A 22,095-nucleotide genomic window follows, 5' to 3' on the forward strand; every position below is an offset into this window, starting at 1 on the left:
TAGTTCTTAGATGCAAAGTGCAAGTATCTCTCTCTCTCTCTCTCTCTCTCTCTCTCTCTCTCTCTGTGTCTGTGTGTGTGTGTGTGTGTGTGTGTGTGTAGCAAAACACACACACACACACACACACACACACACACACACACACACACACACAGAGAGGGACACGACCAGTCGCTGTCTTTACTTGCATCCAGCGACACGAGGTGTCTGGTGATTTTCCACGAGAGACAAGGTGACTTTGACCTGCGTCAAAAGCTCCTCTGTAATTAAATATGACAAAACGCAAAATCATTTTTTTAAAAAAAGACCTAGTCTTCGAAAAGCGGTTGTTCCACTCGCACTGTAGTTAGCCTTGAGCTTTGTAATCTCTCAAAGTCTATCGAAGTTCCGTGCTGTAGCAACGTGAAAGTTTCTTGTTAGTAGTCCATCCTCTCAGCAGAGTTTTTCTATGTCCATTCTTCTGATTGGAGGTTTGAGGGACTGAGGTCGTTCACTTACGTAATAAAATGGAACACCTACAGCCGTCCTTACGATGCTATTTATTGTATGGCTACCAGTTTCGGGCCGGCCGATGTGGCCGAGCGATTCTAGGTGCCTCAGTCCGGAACCGCGCCGCTGCTACGGTCGCAGGTTCGAATCCTGCCTCGGGCATGGATGTGTGTGTTGTCCTTAGGTTACTTAGGTTTAAGTAGTTCTAAGTCTAGGGAACTGATGACCTCAAATGTTAAGTCCCATAGTGCTTAGAGCCATTTGAACCATTTTTTGAACCAGTTTCGGTGCTTCAGAGTATCTTAACACAGTGGAGACCCTATTGGGCTATAAGAAAATAAATCTGTTGTTACGTCAAAGGACATCTTTCCCACGGAAACGTGAGACGGTTTTCATTGTTTTAACTGTTACTCATCCAAAGTACTTTACTGGAGAATCGAGTAATCTATGTGTCTGTTGAAGAGACTGCACACTGTGTTTGTATATTATCTGCTGGTGGCCTGTATGGAAACCTGTACGCAAAGCTGTGGCGATGGTCCACACCAGAAACGCTGTTGCAGCTAACATTGTATCTCCGCTTCTACGAGCACTCTCCACGAAGTGACAAAATCACGATTCTAATACCGCGTCGGTGCTTTGTACAACGTTCCGAAATCGTACGTGTAGACAGGAACACTGAGCTCAAGCCCCTCTTTTCGACAGATCTGCTGTTGTCGAACGCAGCCTTACAAACAAACAAACGATCATGTTTGATGAAAAGAAAATTTGATCCGGTGACTCTCCCTACCGGAACTGTGTTATTTGATAACCTGTTGAGATCAGTGTGTGTAACAAGTTTAACCGGAACAGCGGCGGTAGTGTGCTGGGTGCTGAAAGGCTATAGAGAAGTAAGCCGAGTTATCCAACGTTTGACGGAATCACTGTCGCTACTTGCTTACCTCCATCAGAGACACAATCTCTGACAGGATATGGGAGTTCTGTGACTTCCTACATCTACATCTATACTCTGCAAGGCACGTTTCGGTGTGTCGCGGAGGCATTTGTTGTACGACTGTCACTCCCTCCTCTTTGTGTTTCAGTAGCGAATGGTTCGCGGGAAGAACGACTGCTGGAAAGCCTCTGTGTGGACTCGAGTGGAAAGAATACATCGAAAACCTCTGTGAGGGTGAAGATTTGTCTGATGTGATAGAAGAAGAAACAGGAGTCGATGTAGAAGAGATAGGGGATCCAGTATTAGAATCGGAATTTAAAAAAGTTTTGGAGGACTTACGGTCAAATAAGGCAGAAGGGATAGATAACATTCCATCAGAATTTCTAAAATGATTGGGGGAAGTGGCAACAAAACGACTATTCACGTTGGTGTGTAGAATATATGAGTCTGGCGACATACCATCTGACTTTCGAAAAAGCATTATCCACACAATTCCGAAGACGGCAAGAGCTGACAAGTGCGAGAATTATCGCACAATCAGCTTAACAGATCATGCATCGAAGCTGCTTACAAGAATAATATACAGAAGAATGGAAATGAAAATTGAGAATGCGCTAGGTGACAATCAGTTTGGCTTTAGGAAAAGTAAAGGGACGAGAGAGGCAATTCTGACGTTACGGCTAGTAATGGAAGCAAGGCTAAAGAAAAATCAAGACACTTTCATAGGATTTGTCGACTGGAAAAACCGTTCGACAATATAAAATGGTGCAAGGTGTTCGAGATTCTGAAAAAAGTAGGGGTAAGCTATAGAGAGAGAGACGGGTCATATACAATATGTACAACAACCAAGAGGGAATAATAAGAGTGGACGATCAAGAACGAAGTGCTCGGATTAGGAAGGGTGTAAGACAAGGCTGTAGCCTTTCGCCCCTACTCTTCAATCTGTACATCGAGGAAGCAATGATGGAAATAAAACAAAGGTTCAGGAGTGGAATTAAAATACAAGGTGAAAGGATATCAATGGTACGATTCGCTGATGACATTGCTATCCTGAGTGAAAGTGAAGAAGAATTAAATGATCTGCTGAACGGAATGAACAGTGTAATGAGTACACAGTATGGTTTGAGAGTAAATCGGAGAAAGACGAAGGTAATGAGAAGTAGTAGAAATGAGAACAGCGAGAAACTTAACATCAGGATTGATGGTCACGAAGTCAATGAAGTTAAGGAATTATGCTACCTAGGCAGTAAAATAACCAATGACGGACGGAGCAAGGAGGGCATCAAAAGCAGACTCGATATGGAAAGAAAGGTATTTCTGGCCAAAAGAAGTCTACTAATATTAAATACCGGCCTTAATTTGAGGAAGAAATTTCTGAGGATGTACGTCTGGAGTACAGCAGTGTATGGTAGTGAAACATGGACTGTGGGAAAACCGGAACAGAAGAGAATCGAAGCATTTGAGATGTGGTGCTATAGACGAATGTTGAAAATTAGGTGGACTGATAAGGTAAGGAATGAGGAGGTTCTATGCAGAATCGGAGAGGAAAGGAATATGTGGAAAACACTGATAAGGAGAAGGGACAGGATGATAGGACATCTGCTAAGACATGAGGGAATGGCTTCCATGGTACTAGAGGGAGCTGTAGAGGGCAAAAACTGTAGAGGAAGACAGAGATGGGAATACGTCAAGCAAATAATTGAGGACGTAGGTTGCAAGTGCTACTCTGAGATGAAGACGTTAGCACAGGAAAGGAATTCGTGGCGGGCCGCATCAAACCAGTCAGTAGACTGATGAAAAAAAAAAAAAAAAAAAAAAAAAATCTCGAATCTGCCTGGTTTTATCTTTACGGTCTTTGCGCGAGATATACGCTGGAAGAAGCAATATATTGGTTGAATCTTCAAGGAACATAAGCTCTCGGAAGTTTGACAGTAAAACACACGGTGATGCTGACGCCTCTCATGCAGCCTCTACCATTGGAGCTGGCTGAGCGTCTCCTTGACGCTTTCTTGCTTACTAGATGAACCTGTAACGAAACGCGTTGCTCTTCTTTGGATTTTTCTCTGTTTCCTCCATCGGTAGTATCTGGTGCGGATCTCAGACTTACGAGCAATATCCAAGTATTGGTCGAGCGAGTATTTTGTAAACTGATTCTTCCAATGTCAGTCTGGTGTCTGCAGTGCCCGCTATTGATTTTATGTGGTCGTTCCACTTCACATCGCTCCGTACGCATACTCCTACATATTTTATGGATTTGATTGCTTTCGGGGATTGTTGTGCAATTGTGTCGTCATAGAATCATTGGTCTTTTAGGCTTATTTATATGCAGTGCGTTACATTTGATTATAATGAGGTTAATTATCTCTTCATGCGACAAATGTCGATCCTCTGCAAGTCTTTCTGCATTTCCCTAAAATTTTCTAGCCTTCCAACTTCTCGGTATACCACATCACCACCGTGTAAAGCCTCAAAGAACTTCTAGTGTTGTCTACTATGTCATTGGTGTACAAAGTATATGAAAGTAATGGACCTGCAACACTGCCTTGGTGTACGCCCGAAGTCATTTTCACGTTTGAAGACTTCTCTTCATTGAGTGTGACATCTTGTGTTCGGTTTGCTAGAAACCCTTCAGTACAATCACGCAGTTGCTCTGATATTCCGTTCACTCGTATTTTGTTCATTAGACGGTTGTGCGGAAATATATTGAATGCATTTCGAAAATCGAGGAACGCGGCATCTACTACAGCGCCGGTATCTGTCGCCTTCTGTGTCTCGTGGACGAACGGAGCGAGCTGGGATTTTCACAATAGTTGTTTTCGTAATCCTTGTTGATTCCTACATATGAGATCTTCGGTCCCCAGAAATGTCTGTTTGCTCGAGGATGAAACACGTACCAAAATTCCACAACTGAGCAACGTCAGAGATATAGGCCTATGGTTTTGTGCGTCTGTTCGACTCTTTTTGAAAACTGGAATGACCTGTGCTGTTTTATTTCAATCGTCAGGAAGACTTCACTCCTCTAGAGACATACGGTACATTAGTGGTAGAAGAGGGATAAATTCTTTTGCGTACTCTGTGTAGAACCGTACTGGTATCCTGTCAGGTCCTGTGGCATTCCTTGTGTTGCGCCATTTCAGTTGCCTTTCGACTCCTTGGTCACTTATTCCGATATCAGCCATTTTGTCGTTGTTGCTACGAAGTAAACAAGGTACCACAGTTCCATTTTCTTCTGTGGAACAGTTCTGGAAAAAGACAATTGGCCTGTCAGCCTTTCTGTCTCGCTCCGTTTCAGTACCATTATGGTCATAGACTGTGTAAAAAGACACTTTCAATCCGTTTACTGGCTTAACAAAAGTGTAAAACGTCTTAGGATTTCCTGTAAAGTCGGTAGACAGAATTTTGACTTTCGAATTCATCGTACGCTTCTCGCACGGCTCTCCTTACGCCAATTTTAGCTTTGTTTGATTTTTGTTTGTTTGTGAGGCTTTGGGTGCGTTTAAATTTGCATTGAAGCTCGCTTTGCTTTCGTAGCAGCTTTCTAACATACACTGACGAAAAAAAAAATCGCAACACAAAGAAGGAGTTGTGACATAAGATAATATGACGTTTGGTTTGTGAGGCGCTCAACTGCGCGGTCATCAGCGTCAGTACAAAGTCCCAATTTTTACACAGTCCAATTTTTTTTAACCAATCCAATTTAGCCACTGTCATGAACGACGACGACGACGACGACGACGACGACGACGACGACGACGACGACGATGATGATGATACAAACACCCAGTCCCCGGGCAGATAAAATCCCCAGCCGGGCCTGGAATCGAACCTGGGACTCCGTGATCCAGAGGCAGCAGCACTCCTGCCATAAGCGAAAGTTGGTAGGCGTGTTTCTACATCTGAAAGATTATGTCTATTCATATTTCGTGCCAGTCGCACAAGAGTGACGTTGATAGCGCCACTATGAGGATGCAAATCACGTTTGCTTTCAATACACGCTGGTAACGCTCGTGGGCGTTAGTTACCTTCGAGACTGGACTAGGTGATTGATGTTAATCAAGAATGTATTTAAAAAGAGAAAGACGCCAATATCAGTTCCTCACGGAGTTTGAACGAGATCGTGTAATAGTGCTACGAGAAGCTGGATGTTCCTTCTCCGATACTGCAGAAAGAATTGCAGGAGTGTAGCCATTATACGTGATCGCTGACAGCAATGGTCATGAGAATGTGCGGACTCAAGAAGACCGGATACCGGACGGCCACGTGGCACTACCGATAGCGAAGACCATCGTGTTCGGCGTATGGCTCTGGCGCATCTTACTGCATCTGCAGCAGCAATTTGAGCATCAGTTGGTACCACAGTGGCACGACGTACCGTTAGAAATCAGGTACTTGAAGGACAGCTCCATGCCAGACCACTGACCACAAACCACCACCAGTTGCGACTTGAATGGTGTCAAGCAAGAGCTCACTGGAAGACGGGGTGGAGGTCTGTTGTGTTTTCTGACTAGAGCTGGTTCTGCGTCGGCGCCAGAGGTGTCCGTGTGTTGGTTAAGAGGAGGCCAGTTGAGGGCTTTAAACCAGCCTGTCTGAGTGCTGGTCTCACATGACCTACACATGAAGTTATGGTCTGGGGTGCGATTTCATGTTACAGCAGGAACCCTCTCGTGGTTGTCCCACGCATCCTCACTGCAAATTTGTACGTCAGTCTGGTGTTTCGACCTGATGAGCTGCCATTCCAGGTGGTGTTTTCCAACAGGATAACGTTCACCCGCATACCTCTGTTGCAACCCAACACGCTCTACAGTGTGTCGATACGTTACCTTGACCTGCTCGGCCATCGGGTCTGTCTCCAATAGAGCACACATCGGACGACAACCGCAGCGCCATCTATAAACACCATTTACTGTCCCTGTATTGATCGAGCTAGTGCAACAGGCGTTGAACTCCATCCCGTAACCTGACATCCGGCACCTATACAACACAATACATGCACGTTTGCATGCTTGCATTTAATATTTTGGCGATTCTAGGGGCTATTAATGTGCCAGCATTGACCATTTGCAATGGCTTGACTCGCGCTTACGTTAACCTGTGCTCTTATATTAATCACGTATGTTACCTACACAAATGTATCCCCGATATTTCGTTTCTCTGCATTAATTATTTTTTGTTTTTTTGGTGTTGGGTTTCTTGTCAGTTAGCTGTCAAACCGTTGGGTAGGGGGTTGGAGGTGGTAGGGGGAGGAGAGTGTGTCTTCCATCCCTCACAAGATTGTGGCGTCTCCAAACATGATTCGTCCAACTATTTGCGAATGTACGGCGTATTAGCATGACAGTCAAGTGACGACGGCGGCGGCGGCAGAGGGAGTGGTCGGAAACTTTTGTTTACAAACTTGACAGATGAAGACAGTCGAGGAACATTTACTGACTGAGCTGAATAGTTTCAAACAGGCTACAGTCTGAGAGGCTGTGGGAATCACAGATTACACACTGGCTGGGCGGGTCAGGTGCACAGCCCACAGCGGACACTTGCCGAGTCCACAGCCGCACTTGCGCAAAGCGAGACGCACGCTGCACACAGATAGTGGATTCAGGGCCCCATGACTGTGTCACCCCCCCCCCTGCCTCCAGCCCCCCTCGCCCCTCCCCCTTTCCCCTCCCCCCTTCCCCCCCCCCCCCCCTCCTCGCGGCCTCCGGCCTGCGGTCAGGGTCTTCACGCGGCATAACCTTGCCACGTAGCGGCTGGCCGGCCGAGCCCTCTGTTGGGTAATGCCGATGGCCCAGTCATGAGCAGGCTGTTACCCGGCATACAAATTACCCATTCCGCCAAAGCCAAGGTCGGTAATTTCCTAATGACAGTCACGAAACTTAAACTTGTTTCACGTAGTGCTTAGAAAACCGGTGAATCACGTACTTCTCACAGTAACATCGAGTAAGTTGCTCGGCCTGATAAAGAAAAGTCAGTTTACAGTTTTTTCAGTAAACTCAATACGGTCTAGGGAAACGTTAGGGACTTAAAACTGATTGATAAGCTCATCGTCATCACCAAAATATACGCAATGAGTAGGGACTACAGACTAACCTTACTGATTGGAAACCTATTCCAGAATCGAAGATTCTTCGTGGATTTTCAGGGACAGAGCAGCCGGTGGAGGATACAGAAAAATGTCCTCCCCTAAGGAAGCGTGCTGGCCCCCAACACTTTTTAATATATATACTAATGACCAGCCCCTCCCCCAAGGCACCGAAAGCTTCACATATGCAGATGATTGCGCCATTACCGCTCAAGCAGACAGTTTTGAAACTGTTGAACAGAATCTGTCAGAAGCCCTCCAACAGCTTGCCACCTACTATAAGGGGAACCATCTCAAAGCCAACCCAGGGAAAACCCAAACCTGCGTCTTCCACCTAATGAACAGACAATCTGCAAGAAGATTACAACTTAACTGGGAAGGAGTGCCCCTGGAACATTACGAAACACCAAAATACTTAGGCGTCACCTTGGATAGAGCACTCACCTATAAAAAGTACTGCATGAACACTAAACACAAAGTAGCAGCGAGAAACTACATTCTGCGCAAACTAACGGGCACTACATGGGGGGCACAGCCTGGAATAGTGAGAACCACAGCTCTTGCTTTCTGCTATTCAACAGCGGAGTACGCGTGCCAAGTGTGGTACAATTCCAGCCACGCCAAGCAAGTAGACATACCGCTTAATGAATCCTGCCGCATCATCACAGGCTGTCTGGACCAACCCCGACTGATAAATTGTACTGCCTGGCAGGCGTGGCCCCGCCAGATATTAGAAGGAAAGGAGCGGCCAGGAAGGAAAAGACAAAGGCGCTGACCTCACCTGCCCACCCGCTGTACAAACACCAACCAGCCCGCCGCCGACTAAAATCTAGAAAAAGCTTCCTGCACCCAGCAGAAAACATCGTCGGGACACCACAGCAAGTGAGGCTGGCAATGTGGCGAGAAGAAAACAAGAAAACACGCACCTCGGGGAATGGTTAGTCCCAAACGAAGAACTCCCTCCCGGCCATATGGAAGGATGGACGACATGGAACTCTCTTAATAGGCTGCGCTCTGGTGTCACACGATCCAGAGAGAATATGCGCAAATTGGGTCTCTCTAATGAACCGGCGCTGTGTGACTGTGGATAAACTCAAACCACCATCCACCTCACGCAGTGTGTGCTATGCCCAAGCACCTGCACCACGAAGGATTTGATGAATGCCACCCCGGAAGCGCTGGACGTGGCCAGGTTCTGGTCCAAGACTTCATAAAATTCTTGACCCTGCTTATATATCTGTATACTTTTATACTCTTTTTGTATTTGTTATATACTTGATATTTATGTGTTAATTATTCTGATTTTATGTACGATGCTTCTGGCACCATTAAATAAATAAAAATAAATCGTCATCACCGTCTTGTAAGGGTGTTGGCTATCCTTTACCCAAAGATACAGACATTTTTGCTTCGCTCAGGTCGATGGCAGGCAAAATCGACTGTCAGACGCCGCTAGCGCTAAGTGAGTGAAGTGACAGTGAGTTCGCGTTTGCAGTTCGTCGAGTGCGGGCGGAGCCATGAGCAGGGCATTGTACCGGCTGAGCGAGACCGCACCGCCGTGGATTGACCCTCAGCAAAAGATCACCGATTCGTGGCAAGTGATGACTTGTAAATAATAGATTTCAGCTATCAGTCGTCCTTTCGAAATTTTATTGGGAGATCTAGATTTCAGCTAGAAACTAGCCATTCTCAATGCACTATCATTTTCGATCAATGCGTGTAATGCCTGTTGGTTGAGCCTCATCCACAGTTCATTGAATACTGAATGGAAGGTAACCAGATGTTTTATAATGGTTTACAGTGTGCCGCATTTTCGGTTCGCGTCAACCGCGCCGGCCACATCCTGGATTGCAGTGAGGATTTTGCGTGGTGATCATTGTTACAGCATGTGACGTAATATTAAAGGTTCTGATCTGTTATGAGACTAACCGGAATTAGAAGTGTGAGACGAAAGTAGCGTCTGCCTTATATTGTGTCTAAACAGAATATATAAGTCAAACAGTGCGAAACGTCTTGGTTAAAAAATGGTTCAAATGGCTCTGAGCACTATGGGACTTAACTTCTAAGGTCATCAGTCCCGTAGAACTTAGAACTACTGAAACCTAACTAACCTAAGGACATCACACACATCCATGCCCGAGGCAGGATTCGAACCTGCGACCGTAGTGGTCGCGCCTTTCCAGACTGTAGCGCCTAGAACCGCTCCACCACCCCGGCCGGCGCGAAATGTCTTGGGATTAGTTATTGTGAACATTGTGGAGCTGGCGCATCCTGATTCGAAACGACTCCCAAAGGGGCTAAATCCGATTAGCATTTATCTGTTAGGTCAAGCTCACTCCAAAATGAAAGTTATGCTGCTGTTTCGCTCAACAGCAACTGAGATCATAGTAATCGGGAGTGTTTCAGTCCTCAAGGATTTGGCCTATTAGTCTCTTTAAGAGACGCTCAACGTTCCTTTAGCCAGTTGGGTTACATTCTACTGCCACTTAAATTATTCCGTCATTAGACATATGTTCGAAGTGGCCTTTCCAGTTCAGTCGGAATTTTTCAATTATATCTGTAATAGGTTCAACTTTTAGTTCTTCTCTAATACCGGTATTTCTTTTATGGCCCAACAATGAATATCCCGCTACAAAGCGGAGGAACTTCATCTGTGATGATTAGATTCGTCTTAATTGATTACATGTTAGGATTCGACATTCGCTACCATACAGCGGCAAACGTAATGAATGCTACTTCTGTGTAAAGTTTGGTTAGTGTTTCTTTCCATAAGGTAGGGGTGGGGGCAGATTTCGTCGACTTAGTAGGTTAGGGACTTTATCAGTCCTGAAAGGTTAAGGAAAAGACCACAAATTGGTATATGTCTTCCTCAATTTATTCTCCACTTGTAGGCGAGTTACAATTACATTTTTATAGGATACTGAAGCAAGTATTTGACGTAGAAGCAAGTATTTGACGTAAACGTTAACATTGCAGGAACAGAAGTACAAAAAAAGTCTTCGAAATATCGTCCCTCATAAAACTCCTCAAAATTACAATTATTTTAAGTGTATTTTATCATTCTAACATTGTCAGACACTTTCACAATTACAAATAACATGAAGGCCGTGAACGAACAATGTTTCCAGCTTCATAAACCCCTGCCAGATCCGAACTTACATTTCCCTGTAGACAGCAAGCAAGTTTCGTGATAACAAACCACGTAATCGTACAACGAATCTAACTCTCTCCCATATGAAAAAAGTGAAATAATCATTATAAATAACACAAAATCAATTTTTAATGAAAGTTCCAAATTTCGTCCCCAGCAGGAAAAACTGCAAAGTTGTTTGCCATATCACGAGCTCTGCAGTACATTCAAACCCCTCTCCTTAAAGAACTTCCTGGTTTGTAGCGACTCCACGTGCAGCTTACAAGGCGTGCTTCAGTGTACCCCAGAAACATTTTGGTAAAATACAAGACCTGCCACTTGACCTCCACTGCTTCAGACATATTATAATTTCCATCTGGACACCGAGCCACGCGGGTATTCTATGAAACGAGCTCGCTAACAAATTAGCTAAAGAAGCCATCACAGAAGTCAAACTTTAAGTCGGAGTACTGGGCACAGATATACGACTGTAACTGCATCAAATTTTGAAAACCTGCGCTGTGGGGTCGTGGGCTACCACAGCTCTCAACAAGCTGAGATCAATCAAGAAGGTATACTTCGCTGCAAGTCTCTCGGAAAGATGCCGTCGTATTGTATTGACTACTTATCGGCCACTCCAGACTAATCCACGAGTTCCTTTTACGTCAAGAGGACCTCCCGCCCCACTCTCCTCTCCCCACCCGCCCCCAATGCAGCTGCCGTAGTCATCTTGCTCTCGGCCATACTCTCACAGTGTGTGTTCTGCTGGCTGTTCTGAGATGAGCCATCAATCTGTCTACCACTCTACCGCAAATACTTGCAGACCAAGGGATAGCAGCTAACAAAGTCATAGGGAGACGGGGATTTTATAATCCCTCGATGCAAAGTGTGTCCAGAGCATCCTCCAATTTCTTTCTCCCTTGGCCCTTTCATGCAATATAAAATTTCTGCATATGTTTTTATTTTATTTATCTGACAGTTTAATATAACTGTATAGTACGTACAGATTACTTTTTCTCGTTCCATTTTAGTAGTACTGACTATGATGACCCTTTTCGAGTATCCTTCACTGAGAGGCTCCAGATTTTAACTACTTGTATTTTATCTCACTTCTGACCGTCTCATTTAAGCTTCTGTCACGCAAAGTTTCGACCAGGAGGTCGAGGTCACAGACCCTGGAGCTGCAAATTCTCGTTTCCTCATTTCACGTTGTTTTACGTGAACCTCTCAGTGCAGTGAGGAACTGATTACCAAGATGTTCAGTCCCTTAAAGCCAAATCATCGTCATAACAGATGTATTGCAAAGATGTTATGTCTCCGCAATATCCTTTCTTCCAGGAGTGCTAGTTCTGCAAGGTTCGTAGAAGAGCTTCTGTGAAGTTTGGAAGGTAGGAGACGAGGTACTGGCAGAATTGAAACTGTGAGGATGGGTCGTGAGTCGTGCTTGGGTAGCTCAGTTGGTAGAGCACTTGCCAGCGAAAGGGAAAGGTCCCGAGTTCGAGTCTCTGTCCGGCACACAGTTTTAATCTGCCAGGAAGTTTCAGGTTATGACATAAACGTTAACAAAAGTGAAACAATGTTCTACTGAGGTGGCAAAAGTCTTGGGATAGAGACATGCACATGTAAATATGGCGGTAGTATCGTGTAAACAACGTATAAAAGAGCAGTACATTTGCGGTGTTGCCATTTGTACTCAGGTGATTCACGTGGAAAGGTCTCCGACGGTATTATGGTCGCACGATGGGAATTAACATGTTCTAAACTCGGAATAGTAGTTGGCGAGACACGCATGCGACATTTCATTTGGGAAATCGTTAGGAAATTCAGTATTCCGAGATTCACAATGTCAAGAAAATGACGAGAATACCAAATTTCAGGCATTGCCTCTTAATAGGACAACCCAGTGGCAGCCTTCATTTAATGATCGAGAGCAGCAGCGTTTGCGTAGAGTTGTCGGTGCTAACAGACAAGCAACATTGCACGAAATAATCGTAGAAATGAATGTGTGACGTACGACGAACATATCCGTTACGACAGTGCGGTGAAATGTGGCGTTAATGGCTTATGGCAGCAGTCGACCGATGCGAGTACCTTTGCTACCAACACATAACCTGCTGTAACCGAACGTTGACTGGAAATGGTTATGTTCGGCCACTTGGAGACCATTTGAAGCCATGCTCGCAAACAACGATGGAATTTTTATGGACTGCAATGCGCCATGCCATCGGGCCACAACTGTTTACGATTGGTTGAAGAACATTCAGGACAATTCGAGCGAATGATATGGCAACCCAGGTCCCCCGACGTGAATCACATCGAACATTTATGGGGCATAATCAAGACGTCAGTTCGTGCACGAAATCCTGCAGCGGCAACGCTGTCTCAGCAGTGGATGGCTGTAGAGGTGGCATGGCGCAATATTTCTGCAGGGCTTTTCCAACGACGTGTCGAATCTATGCCACGTAAAAATGGTTCAAATGGCTCTGAGCACTATGGGACTTAACATCTGAGGTCATCAGTCCCCTAGAACTTAGAACTACTTAAACCTAACTAACCTAAGGACATCACACACATCCATGCCCGAGGCAGGATTCGAACTTGCGACCGTAGCGGTCACGCGGTTCCAGACTGAAGCGCCTAGAACAGCACGGCCACACCGGCCGGCTTATTAGAGGTATCCCATGACTTTTGTTATCTTAGTGTAATGGGGTGTAGTCGAATTAAACAAGCCGATTCAGAAGGAATTTGTCCGGATATGAGGCACTAAAACTAACAGATAATTTTTGCCACTTAGGCAGCTATGTAACTGAGAACGTAAGAAATGAAGGGGGCTAAAACACAAAAGCAACAAAAGCTGACTGAAAAGAGAAGCATCTTTCAATCTTATAGACGAATTTCATGGGTAAGGAAGTCCCTTATCAGGTTACTTGTCTTGTGTGTACTTACGTAGAAGTGAAATGTGGGAGATAAATGGTACACACAAGAAGAAAATAATATTTTGAAATACGTTGCAGTAGACTATTTCTGAAGATTACCAAGGCAGCAACTAATGAAGCGAGACAGATCCTGAGTCATCAAAGAGTGGTTTTGTAGGTTAAGTAGACAAACTAAGATGTACAGGAAGAGCAACAGCTGATTACAGTATGTACCTCTAGGTGTATGTATATCGCAGTATTTAAAACAGAGCCAGAGACTTGCACAGGATACACCAGCTGAAGAGTTAACTCAGATCAGTCTTCGGATTGAAGACTCAGAGGGCTTGCGCTAGTTCGTTGGAAGTTGTTAGAAGATGAGTTCTTTACTTTGTCTTCAATCACCAATTGTAGTTTCCTAGTAGTAAAATGTTGTGTATTTTCGTCTTGGAGTAAACGTGTTATTGCATGTTCATGCGTATCAGAATACTCATACATATTTTTCAGCCTCGGAGTGCTTTGCGGAACAATTTTTTTTGCCATTGAACGAACACGGAAATCTACAGTGGCATTATAGAAGTTGTTTACTTCGTGTTCTCCGTAAGTAGTAATGCTCTGCTGATAGGAACTCCATGATAGTGGACTCTCTTCGGCTTAGATCGCATATATTAACAGTGAAGCCTTTTCCCGGTATATATCTGACTATCAAAATATTTGGAGATACAAGCTGTCTTACATTGTTTTTCCATTGTGTTTGCTTTATCAACTTCATTGTACTACTGGCAAAACGCAAATAATACAGGGTTAACGAGTAGAATTATCAACAGCTCATTTGAATGGCTGTTCAGGTATGCTCTGTATATGTGGAAAATAATTAATCCAATGTGTAGGTAAATACATATCAGTAACGCGTGCAAGTTTAACGGTGACATACTGGAGTCGATGAGCTAGTTCTTGTCTAGATAATTGATGTGACCTCTGTAACTGCGTTTAAGTGAAACAGTTATATTAAAACTGTCATGTTCGAGGCTGGCTGGGTAGCTATCTTCTTCATAGGAATACACCCCTCTCAAATTGGGATGAGTGAACACATGGTTTGTGAAACGATAATGAGGGACACCAGTTTCGCCACATCCTGCCTCATTTTTAAAATGTATGTTGCCTGTCGACAACAAATATTTATGACGAGAGTCTGATCTCCATTTTGCACGGAACCCATCTCCCAGAGATGCTTAGTTAAATTTCACAATTTCCTTCAATCGGGCGATCCTACTCGCCGCGACTCTGACAGACAGCAGAACCGCCTCTTACCTTCATAAAGACAATTATGAGAAGATAGTCAGCAGTGAGTTAAGGCTGCCGCATTAATAAGAGACAGGCCATAATTTGTTCGGTGTTCATGGGAGTCTAATGACAACTCAGGCATATTATTTTGATTTTTGGCAACTGATCCATCAATGGAGAAATATTTTCTCTTTAACTTACTGTTGCTGAAGTTGTATTTTAAATAAAAACTGCTGTACATAATAAATATGGATATTTTCTGTTGCAGAGGAGGATGATCTCAACGTTCCCAAAGACGATGAGGAGTTCCTATACATATTCTTGAGGCCATGCAAGTTCTATCCAGAGAGCGCACTGAAGAGGGTAAGAAAAATTCCTACTATCATTACTGTACTAGACAACTCCTGTAATGCGGTTAGGTGTGATGAGGATTATGACGTTCCTCAAAAGCACACTAAAATTGAAGTTAATTATTCAAGGAAGACTCACATCGTAGTTGCATTGTTAAAAAACGTCTGGGACTTGTAATACACTGAACAGAATAATACATGTGATTAGCTGCAGCTTTAATTTTGAACAAATGTCAGTGTGGTGCACTTAGGGAAATATTTGTTGCTCCACTCATTTAACTCAGGGATGGGGTTATTACATAAACTAGCTTTTGTGGGTAGATTTCAATTACTAAACTTCCCAGTTGTCGAAGCGATGCTGGGTGTGTAGCTCAGTTCTGAAATAATTTCCGCCATTTAAAATATTCTCTGGGATCAGTTATTATGGATTGGCAGGCACTTGGAAATGCGTTCACCAACAAATAACGTACCTGAAATGCAGTAAAATAAGTTTAAAAAATGTTTATTACAAGACATCAGAGATAAAACTGACATGGATTTTCAACTGACAAAACTGATTCAAGACTGCCGTGCTAGTAACCGAACGTTGCTACTGCCACTGATCTGTATGTAACATGCAGCGGTTACAAGATCTCTGTTTTCTTTAAACTGAAAACAATAAAACTTAGAATTGAAATTTATATTCTTTCGTCCACTTGGTTACAAATTTTATCTTGGCAAATCATGACAACATCTCTGATAAAATTAGTATGTTGAAATATCTTCGTTTTAATATTGAAATTTCGTGAAATATGCGTTGGTAACAATACTTTGGACATTCTTGTTAATTACTTCATAGTTGCAGCATGACTTTTGGCCTGAACATGAATTCACTGTCTTTACAAAAAAAATGGTTCAAATGGCTCTGAACACTATGGGACTTAACATTTATGGTCATCAGTCCCATAGAACTTAGAACTACTTAAACCTAACTAACCTAAGGACAGCACACAACACCCAGCCATCACGAGGCAGAGAAAATCCCTGACCCCGCCGGGAATCGAACCCGGGAACCCGGGCGTGGGAAGCGAGAAAGCTACCGCACGACCACGAGATGCGGGCCACTGTCTTTACATTGAGTTTTATCGTTATTAGGCTACTACTGCTCTGTTGTATATTATTCCAAGAAAGAATGCTTTCATTCTGTATTTACGTTTGATTGGACATATTTTGTTTTTAGTACAGTCCTTCTATAAATAGATCAGAACTGAATACTATTGCCTTAATTTTTTCATAAGAGAACTAGTTTTTCTTGGGTACAGTAATCAAGCAATAACATAACTCAAAATTCTGCATGTACGTAACTTCACATTAAGTTCACATCACAGTATTACACGCTCTGAAATCTACAGAATTGTACAGTACGTTTTATAATGTTCTATTATGCCACATTATATTCTCCTCTAAAGTATCACACTTCAGAATGGGCAAAACTTTGTCATGGCAGGCATGCACCAAGCTAATAAGTTTGTTACACAAAGTAACCGTAGTGTCTGTATATGTTTGCAAAAGAAAGTGGTGATAAATTATGATCTAGTGTTTATATTATGTAGTCATTTTGTACAAAGTACTATTTTAACACATGTATCACTACTCAGATTCTTAACATACATTTCTGTTTTTATAAATGCATTGTTCCTTGCATGTGCAGTAAAACCCCATCTTTGAAGTGTCACCATTCAGTGTCCCACTTCTACTCAATTTTGCTTCAATGTTCCGTTTTGCTCCGAAACAATAAACTGTTTCCATTGCCAGCAGTTCAGTCAAAGTGCAATTACAGAAAAATATAAACAGTTCTAAATGATCGAAATGCATGGTTAGGTTTTGTAAAAAAATGGCTCTGAGCACTATGGGACTCAACTGCTGAGGTCATTAGTCCCCTAGAACTTCAATTATATATATAAAAAAAATTCCCGGCAATCAGTTGCAACAATTATGCATATAATAAGTTGTTGAAAGTCGTTTGTCGTGGCAAAACTGGCGACTTCGAACATGATTATGTTTTCCGCAAACAAAGTTGTATTTCACAAATGTTATTAATTGTCTTCATAAGGTTTACACGTGTAGTTAACGGAAGACGTAGAAACGATATTCCGAAACGAATACCTATAACGTAAGTCAAACGTTCGAATTAGAGTAGAGACCCCATGATATATATATATATATAATTTGAATTACAAAAAACAAATACTAAAAAAAAAAAGTTGCATGGCGCGAAATTCGATCCAGCGACCTTCGTATTACGAACCCAAGCGCTTACCGCTGCGCCACGACGCTGTAGGAAATTATAAATCGTAGAGAGTATTTCACCACAACGGTTTCTTTAAACTGTCGATTTTCTCGACAACGGCTGAGAAGTGCATCTTGGTGCTTTGCCACATTACACCTCTGGCCATGAGCTTTTATTATGCGTAGTATGAATCAAATCTGAATTTCACAATTGGCGGCCTCCCCTTGTCAGTTACAGACGCCATTTTGAGGTATACCGCCGCCACCTGTCGCAAATCATGGAACTAACGGGACTGAAGCAGGAATGTTTCACGGTGTCCCAAAACAAATTCCGCAGTTGTTTCAGCCGAAACTGGCCGAGAAAGAAGTGTGTTGCGTCACTTACTGAACGCCCCCTCAAACTAACCGTTGTCGTGCGACGTAGCTCGGCCGTTCACGGTCTCCTTGTCTGTTGCAGATGCGCAGCTTCTACGAGTTCAAGCTGAAGCACGACCGGCTCGTGCAGCAGGTGATGCCCCACAGCGTGGAGCGGCCGCTCAAGCTGCAGATCATCACCATCCTGCCCAACAGGGACCAACACGGCCGCCGCATTCTGCTCATCCACGCAGGCCGTGAGTATAGCGAATACGGTTATTTGCGATACGGCGCAGTCGACGGCCTTGCCTCAGTCAACGCACCACTTTGCATCAAATCAACGAAGTTAAGCAACGTCGGACGTGGCCGGTATTTGGGTGGGTGACCGCCAGGGTGCTCTTCCCGTTGTTGGCCAACTTTCCTTTGCCGTTACGGCAGTGAGGAGCAGCGACGGTGGCAATACGTTCCTCAAAATCTGACTTCGCTCCAGTGTCCTGGGTTAAATTCCAAACCTCTGTAGTGTCTCGTGAGGTCATGTCATGTGACACTGCTCCATCCTTCGGCCTCTGTTGTTGGAGGCACCAGGTTTGAGCCTTTCCTTTCTCTCAACACCACCAGGCAATACAAACGTGAAACTATCCCCTCCCCCCTCCCTCTTGCTCCCGAGACACACACAAAACTCCCACACTTCGCAAAAGAAAGGTACCTTCTGGGCTAAGGAACGGCTGAAGAGACTCATCGAGGTCTTCGAGCCAACCATGTCGCGAGACACTATTTTTGCCGTCACTGACTCGTGGATATACTGTACATTGAAGAGCCAAAGAAACTGGTATAGGCATACGTATTCAAATAGAGAGATATGTAAGTAGGCAGAAAAAGACGCTGCAGTCGGAAGCGGCTGTGTCTGGGGCAGTTGTTAGATTGGTTACTGCTGCTACAGTGACAGGTTATCGACAGTTAAGTGAGTTTGAATGTGGTGCTATAGTCGGCGCACGAGCGATCGGACACAGCATCTACGAGGTAGCGATGAAGTGAGGATTTTACGGTACGACCATTTCACGAGTGTACCGGGAATATCAGGAATCCGGTAAAACATCAAATCTCCGACATCGCTGCGGCCGGGAAAACAGCCTGCAAGAACGGGACCAATGACGGCTCAAGAGAATCGTTCAGCGTGACAGAAGTGCAACCCTTCCGCAAACTGCTGCAGATTTCAATGCTGGGCCATCAGCAAGTGTCAGCGTGCGAACCGTTCAACGAAACATCATCGATATGGACTTTCGGAGCCGAAGCCCCACTCGTGTACCCTTGACGACTGCACGACACAAAATTTTACGCCTCTCCTGGGCCCATCAACGCCAACATTGGACTGTTGATGACTAGAAACATGTTGCCTGATCGGACGAGTCGCGTTTCAAATTTTATCGGGCGGATGAGCGTGTATGGGTGTGGAGACAACCTCATGAATCCATCGACCCTGCATGTCAACAGGGCATGTTAAAGCTGGTGGAGGCTCTGTAATGTTGTGGGGCGTGTGCAGTTGGACTGATATGGGGCATCTGATATGTCTAGATATGACTCTGACAGGACGCGTACCTAATCATCCTGTTTGATCACCTGCATCCATTCATGTCCATTGTGCATTCCGATGGACGTGGGCAATTCCAGCAGGGTAATGCGACACCCCACACGTTCAGAATTGCTACAGAGTGGCTCCAGGAACCCACTTCTGAGTTTAAACACTTCAGCTGGCCACCAAAATCCTCACACATGAACATAATTGAGCATATATCGGATGCCTTGCAAAGTGCTGTTCAGAAGAGATCTGTACCCTCTCGTAATCTTACGGATGTATGGACAGCCCTGCACGATTCATGGTGTCAATTCCCTGCAGCACTAATCCAGACATTGGTCGAACCCATGCCACATCGTATAGCGTCACTTCTGCGTGCTCGCGGGGGTCCTACCCGATATTAGGCAGGTGTACCAGTTTCTTTGGCTCTTCAGTGTAGTTACAGATGGCTAAACTGTATGTATAGTTACTCCGCATACGAAAAAAATGTTTGCAAATACACATTGCAACACGATTAATGGATTTCTTTATCGAAAACCACGAAGTGTTGCTCCAAAAGGCAACTAAATATGGAACACGTGACATTCGTGCCTTCTGGAAGCTTCAAGGCATGTACTGCTTGCATCATTTAATTTGCATGAAAGTAATGCTGAAGTTTATAACTCTACGCAGTGGCTGGCAAACAAAATTATTGACATGTCAACCAGGTCATTCGACCGTGGAACAAAGCCAGCCAGGTTGCTAGTTCATTATAAAGGGAGTAACGGATAAAAGTGCAGATATTTTTACATTTGGTACATTAATATGTACTCACATCAATGTGTTGGTTGCTTTTAGTCTGTGTCGAACAGTCTTACCTCAACCACGCCACAAAGTTTACAAACTGATGTTTTCTGCACAGCCATAAGTGCACCACCTTGTGGACTACACCTATCAGTGTAGACTAACCGTTTTGCATCCACGTGTTCACACTTTAACACCTGATCTGCTGCATGGGGGAAATCGACTATTAACAGTTTGCTCTTGCCACATGTATTTCGAGGTACTAAACAACCTGAAAACATTTGACTTATAATATCAATAATTAATAGTTTGCAGCTGACGTAAATACTGATGTAATGTTATTCGGTACACCATTGTCAGTCACCAATAGTAATATCTGCATCTACACCAATTACGCCCTGTATATTAAAGTTTCCAAAATTGTGGTTTGGAGATTCAATATCTGGGATTCACTTCTCTGTCAGTCTTAGGATTGTTTACTGTAATTTGCAGTGCAATAGTTTTGTGAAAAGTAGTAAGTTGCATCATGGTCCATAGTCCAAGTTAAACTGTAGGTGCCCTATAGCTATCTGAGTAAATCATTTGGAAGGTCTGAGGAAGATAATAGCATATTGCCTCGAATAGGACCATCCCTAATAAATCACTGCGATGTTAAAACCAACCTTAGTATTGTGGATGGTTTTAATTATTGCATGTTTACAGATAAGAGCTGTAATAACCCACAACTGAGTGGCTATAACATCAAACATGCCAATATAGTGAAGTCTTGCGCGTGGAAACCATGTGATCGTATGGCATATGGGTCAAAGGCAAGAAATGTATATGCAAAGAGCCCAAAATTCGAGATTAGGGCACTGAAAATTTACGCCCCAGGATAGGAATCATAAGCTGAGTGCGTAAACATGACAGAGGAGTAGCAATTATCAGACATGATATTTCTTATCAATTACAGACACACATCCTGTGAAACGATGGATGACAACATACTCGCTACTTGACTAAACTTGTTGAGCCAACCATTTGCATCTTTGAAAAAGGGACGTAATCTACCTGTGAAGTTCCTCTTATATAAGAATCTCAGAGTAACAATCAGTTTCATTCATGAAGCGTGGCTTACTGAAAATCATAGTTATTAACGCAACAAATCTAACACCTTCAGCAAAGGAAAGAATTCTGAACCACGTAGGTTTCAGTAGGGTACACAGTGGGCAACTGATCTACCTAAATGTCATATTTGTGTTTCTGAGCTTATTGGGCCCTCATCTAATGTTAAATTTAACAGCGAGAAACCTTGAAATGTGTTAACATTTTCAGCATACATTTTGAGCTACTTCGGAAGGTTATCCGTCTTTACTTTCATCACGATTATCTTTGAGAATTACTTTCCTTATACCAGGCATGTATTTACAATACACATAAATCCAGAAAAAGCCTAAACTTCAACAAACTTTCATCGATTTTGCAGCGTTAGAGTGAAAACCTTGGCGCCTGCGGGGATAGTAAAGCTGATGTTCAAAATGGCTCTGAGCACTATGGAACTTAACATCTGAGGTCACCAGTCCCCCAGAACTTAGAACTACTTAAACCTAACTAACCTAAGGACATCCCACACATCCATGCCCGAGGCAGGATTCGAACCTGCGACCGTAGCGGTCGCGGGGTTCCAGACTGTAGCGCCTAGAACCGCTCGCCCACACCGGCCGGCTAAAGCTGATGTTGCAGAGGAAAAGGACTGTTCATCAGTCTACGAGAAAGTATGCAGCGTTTTCACAACCGAGCTTTGCTGGTAGCGCGGGCCGGAAATGGAAGAAACAGCTTCAACAAATTGGCTCCTCCTACGCCTGTAGTTTCTTCCGCGGAGCTGCTGTAGAATCATAGAACCGTTTCGTAACGGGGCACGCTTAATTTCTTGCAGAGCTGCACAGCACGAGTATACGTATAGGAAGCG

At 43.9% G+C, this 22,095-nt stretch overlaps 1 protein-coding gene across 1 annotated transcript in view; it reads left to right on the forward strand.

Moving 5' to 3' along the window:
• Positions 1 to 22,095, forward strand: part of LOC126458504 (alpha-tocopherol transfer protein-like) — a 129,060-nt gene that overhangs the window by 73,057 nt on the left and 33,908 nt on the right. Inside the window, exons 2-3 of the mRNA XM_050095599.1 lie at positions 15,088 to 15,182; positions 17,895 to 18,048. Of these exons, the coding sequence (XP_049951556.1) occupies positions 15,088 to 15,182; positions 17,895 to 18,048 (249 nt within the window). The remainder of the gene's footprint in view (positions 1 to 15,087; positions 15,183 to 17,894; positions 18,049 to 22,095) is intronic.

The sequence above is a fragment of the Schistocerca serialis genome, chromosome 2 (assembly GCF_023864345.2).
Source record: "Schistocerca serialis cubense isolate TAMUIC-IGC-003099 chromosome 2, iqSchSeri2.2, whole genome shotgun sequence".
NCBI classification, from domain to species: domain Eukaryota; kingdom Metazoa; phylum Arthropoda; class Insecta; order Orthoptera; family Acrididae; genus Schistocerca; species Schistocerca serialis.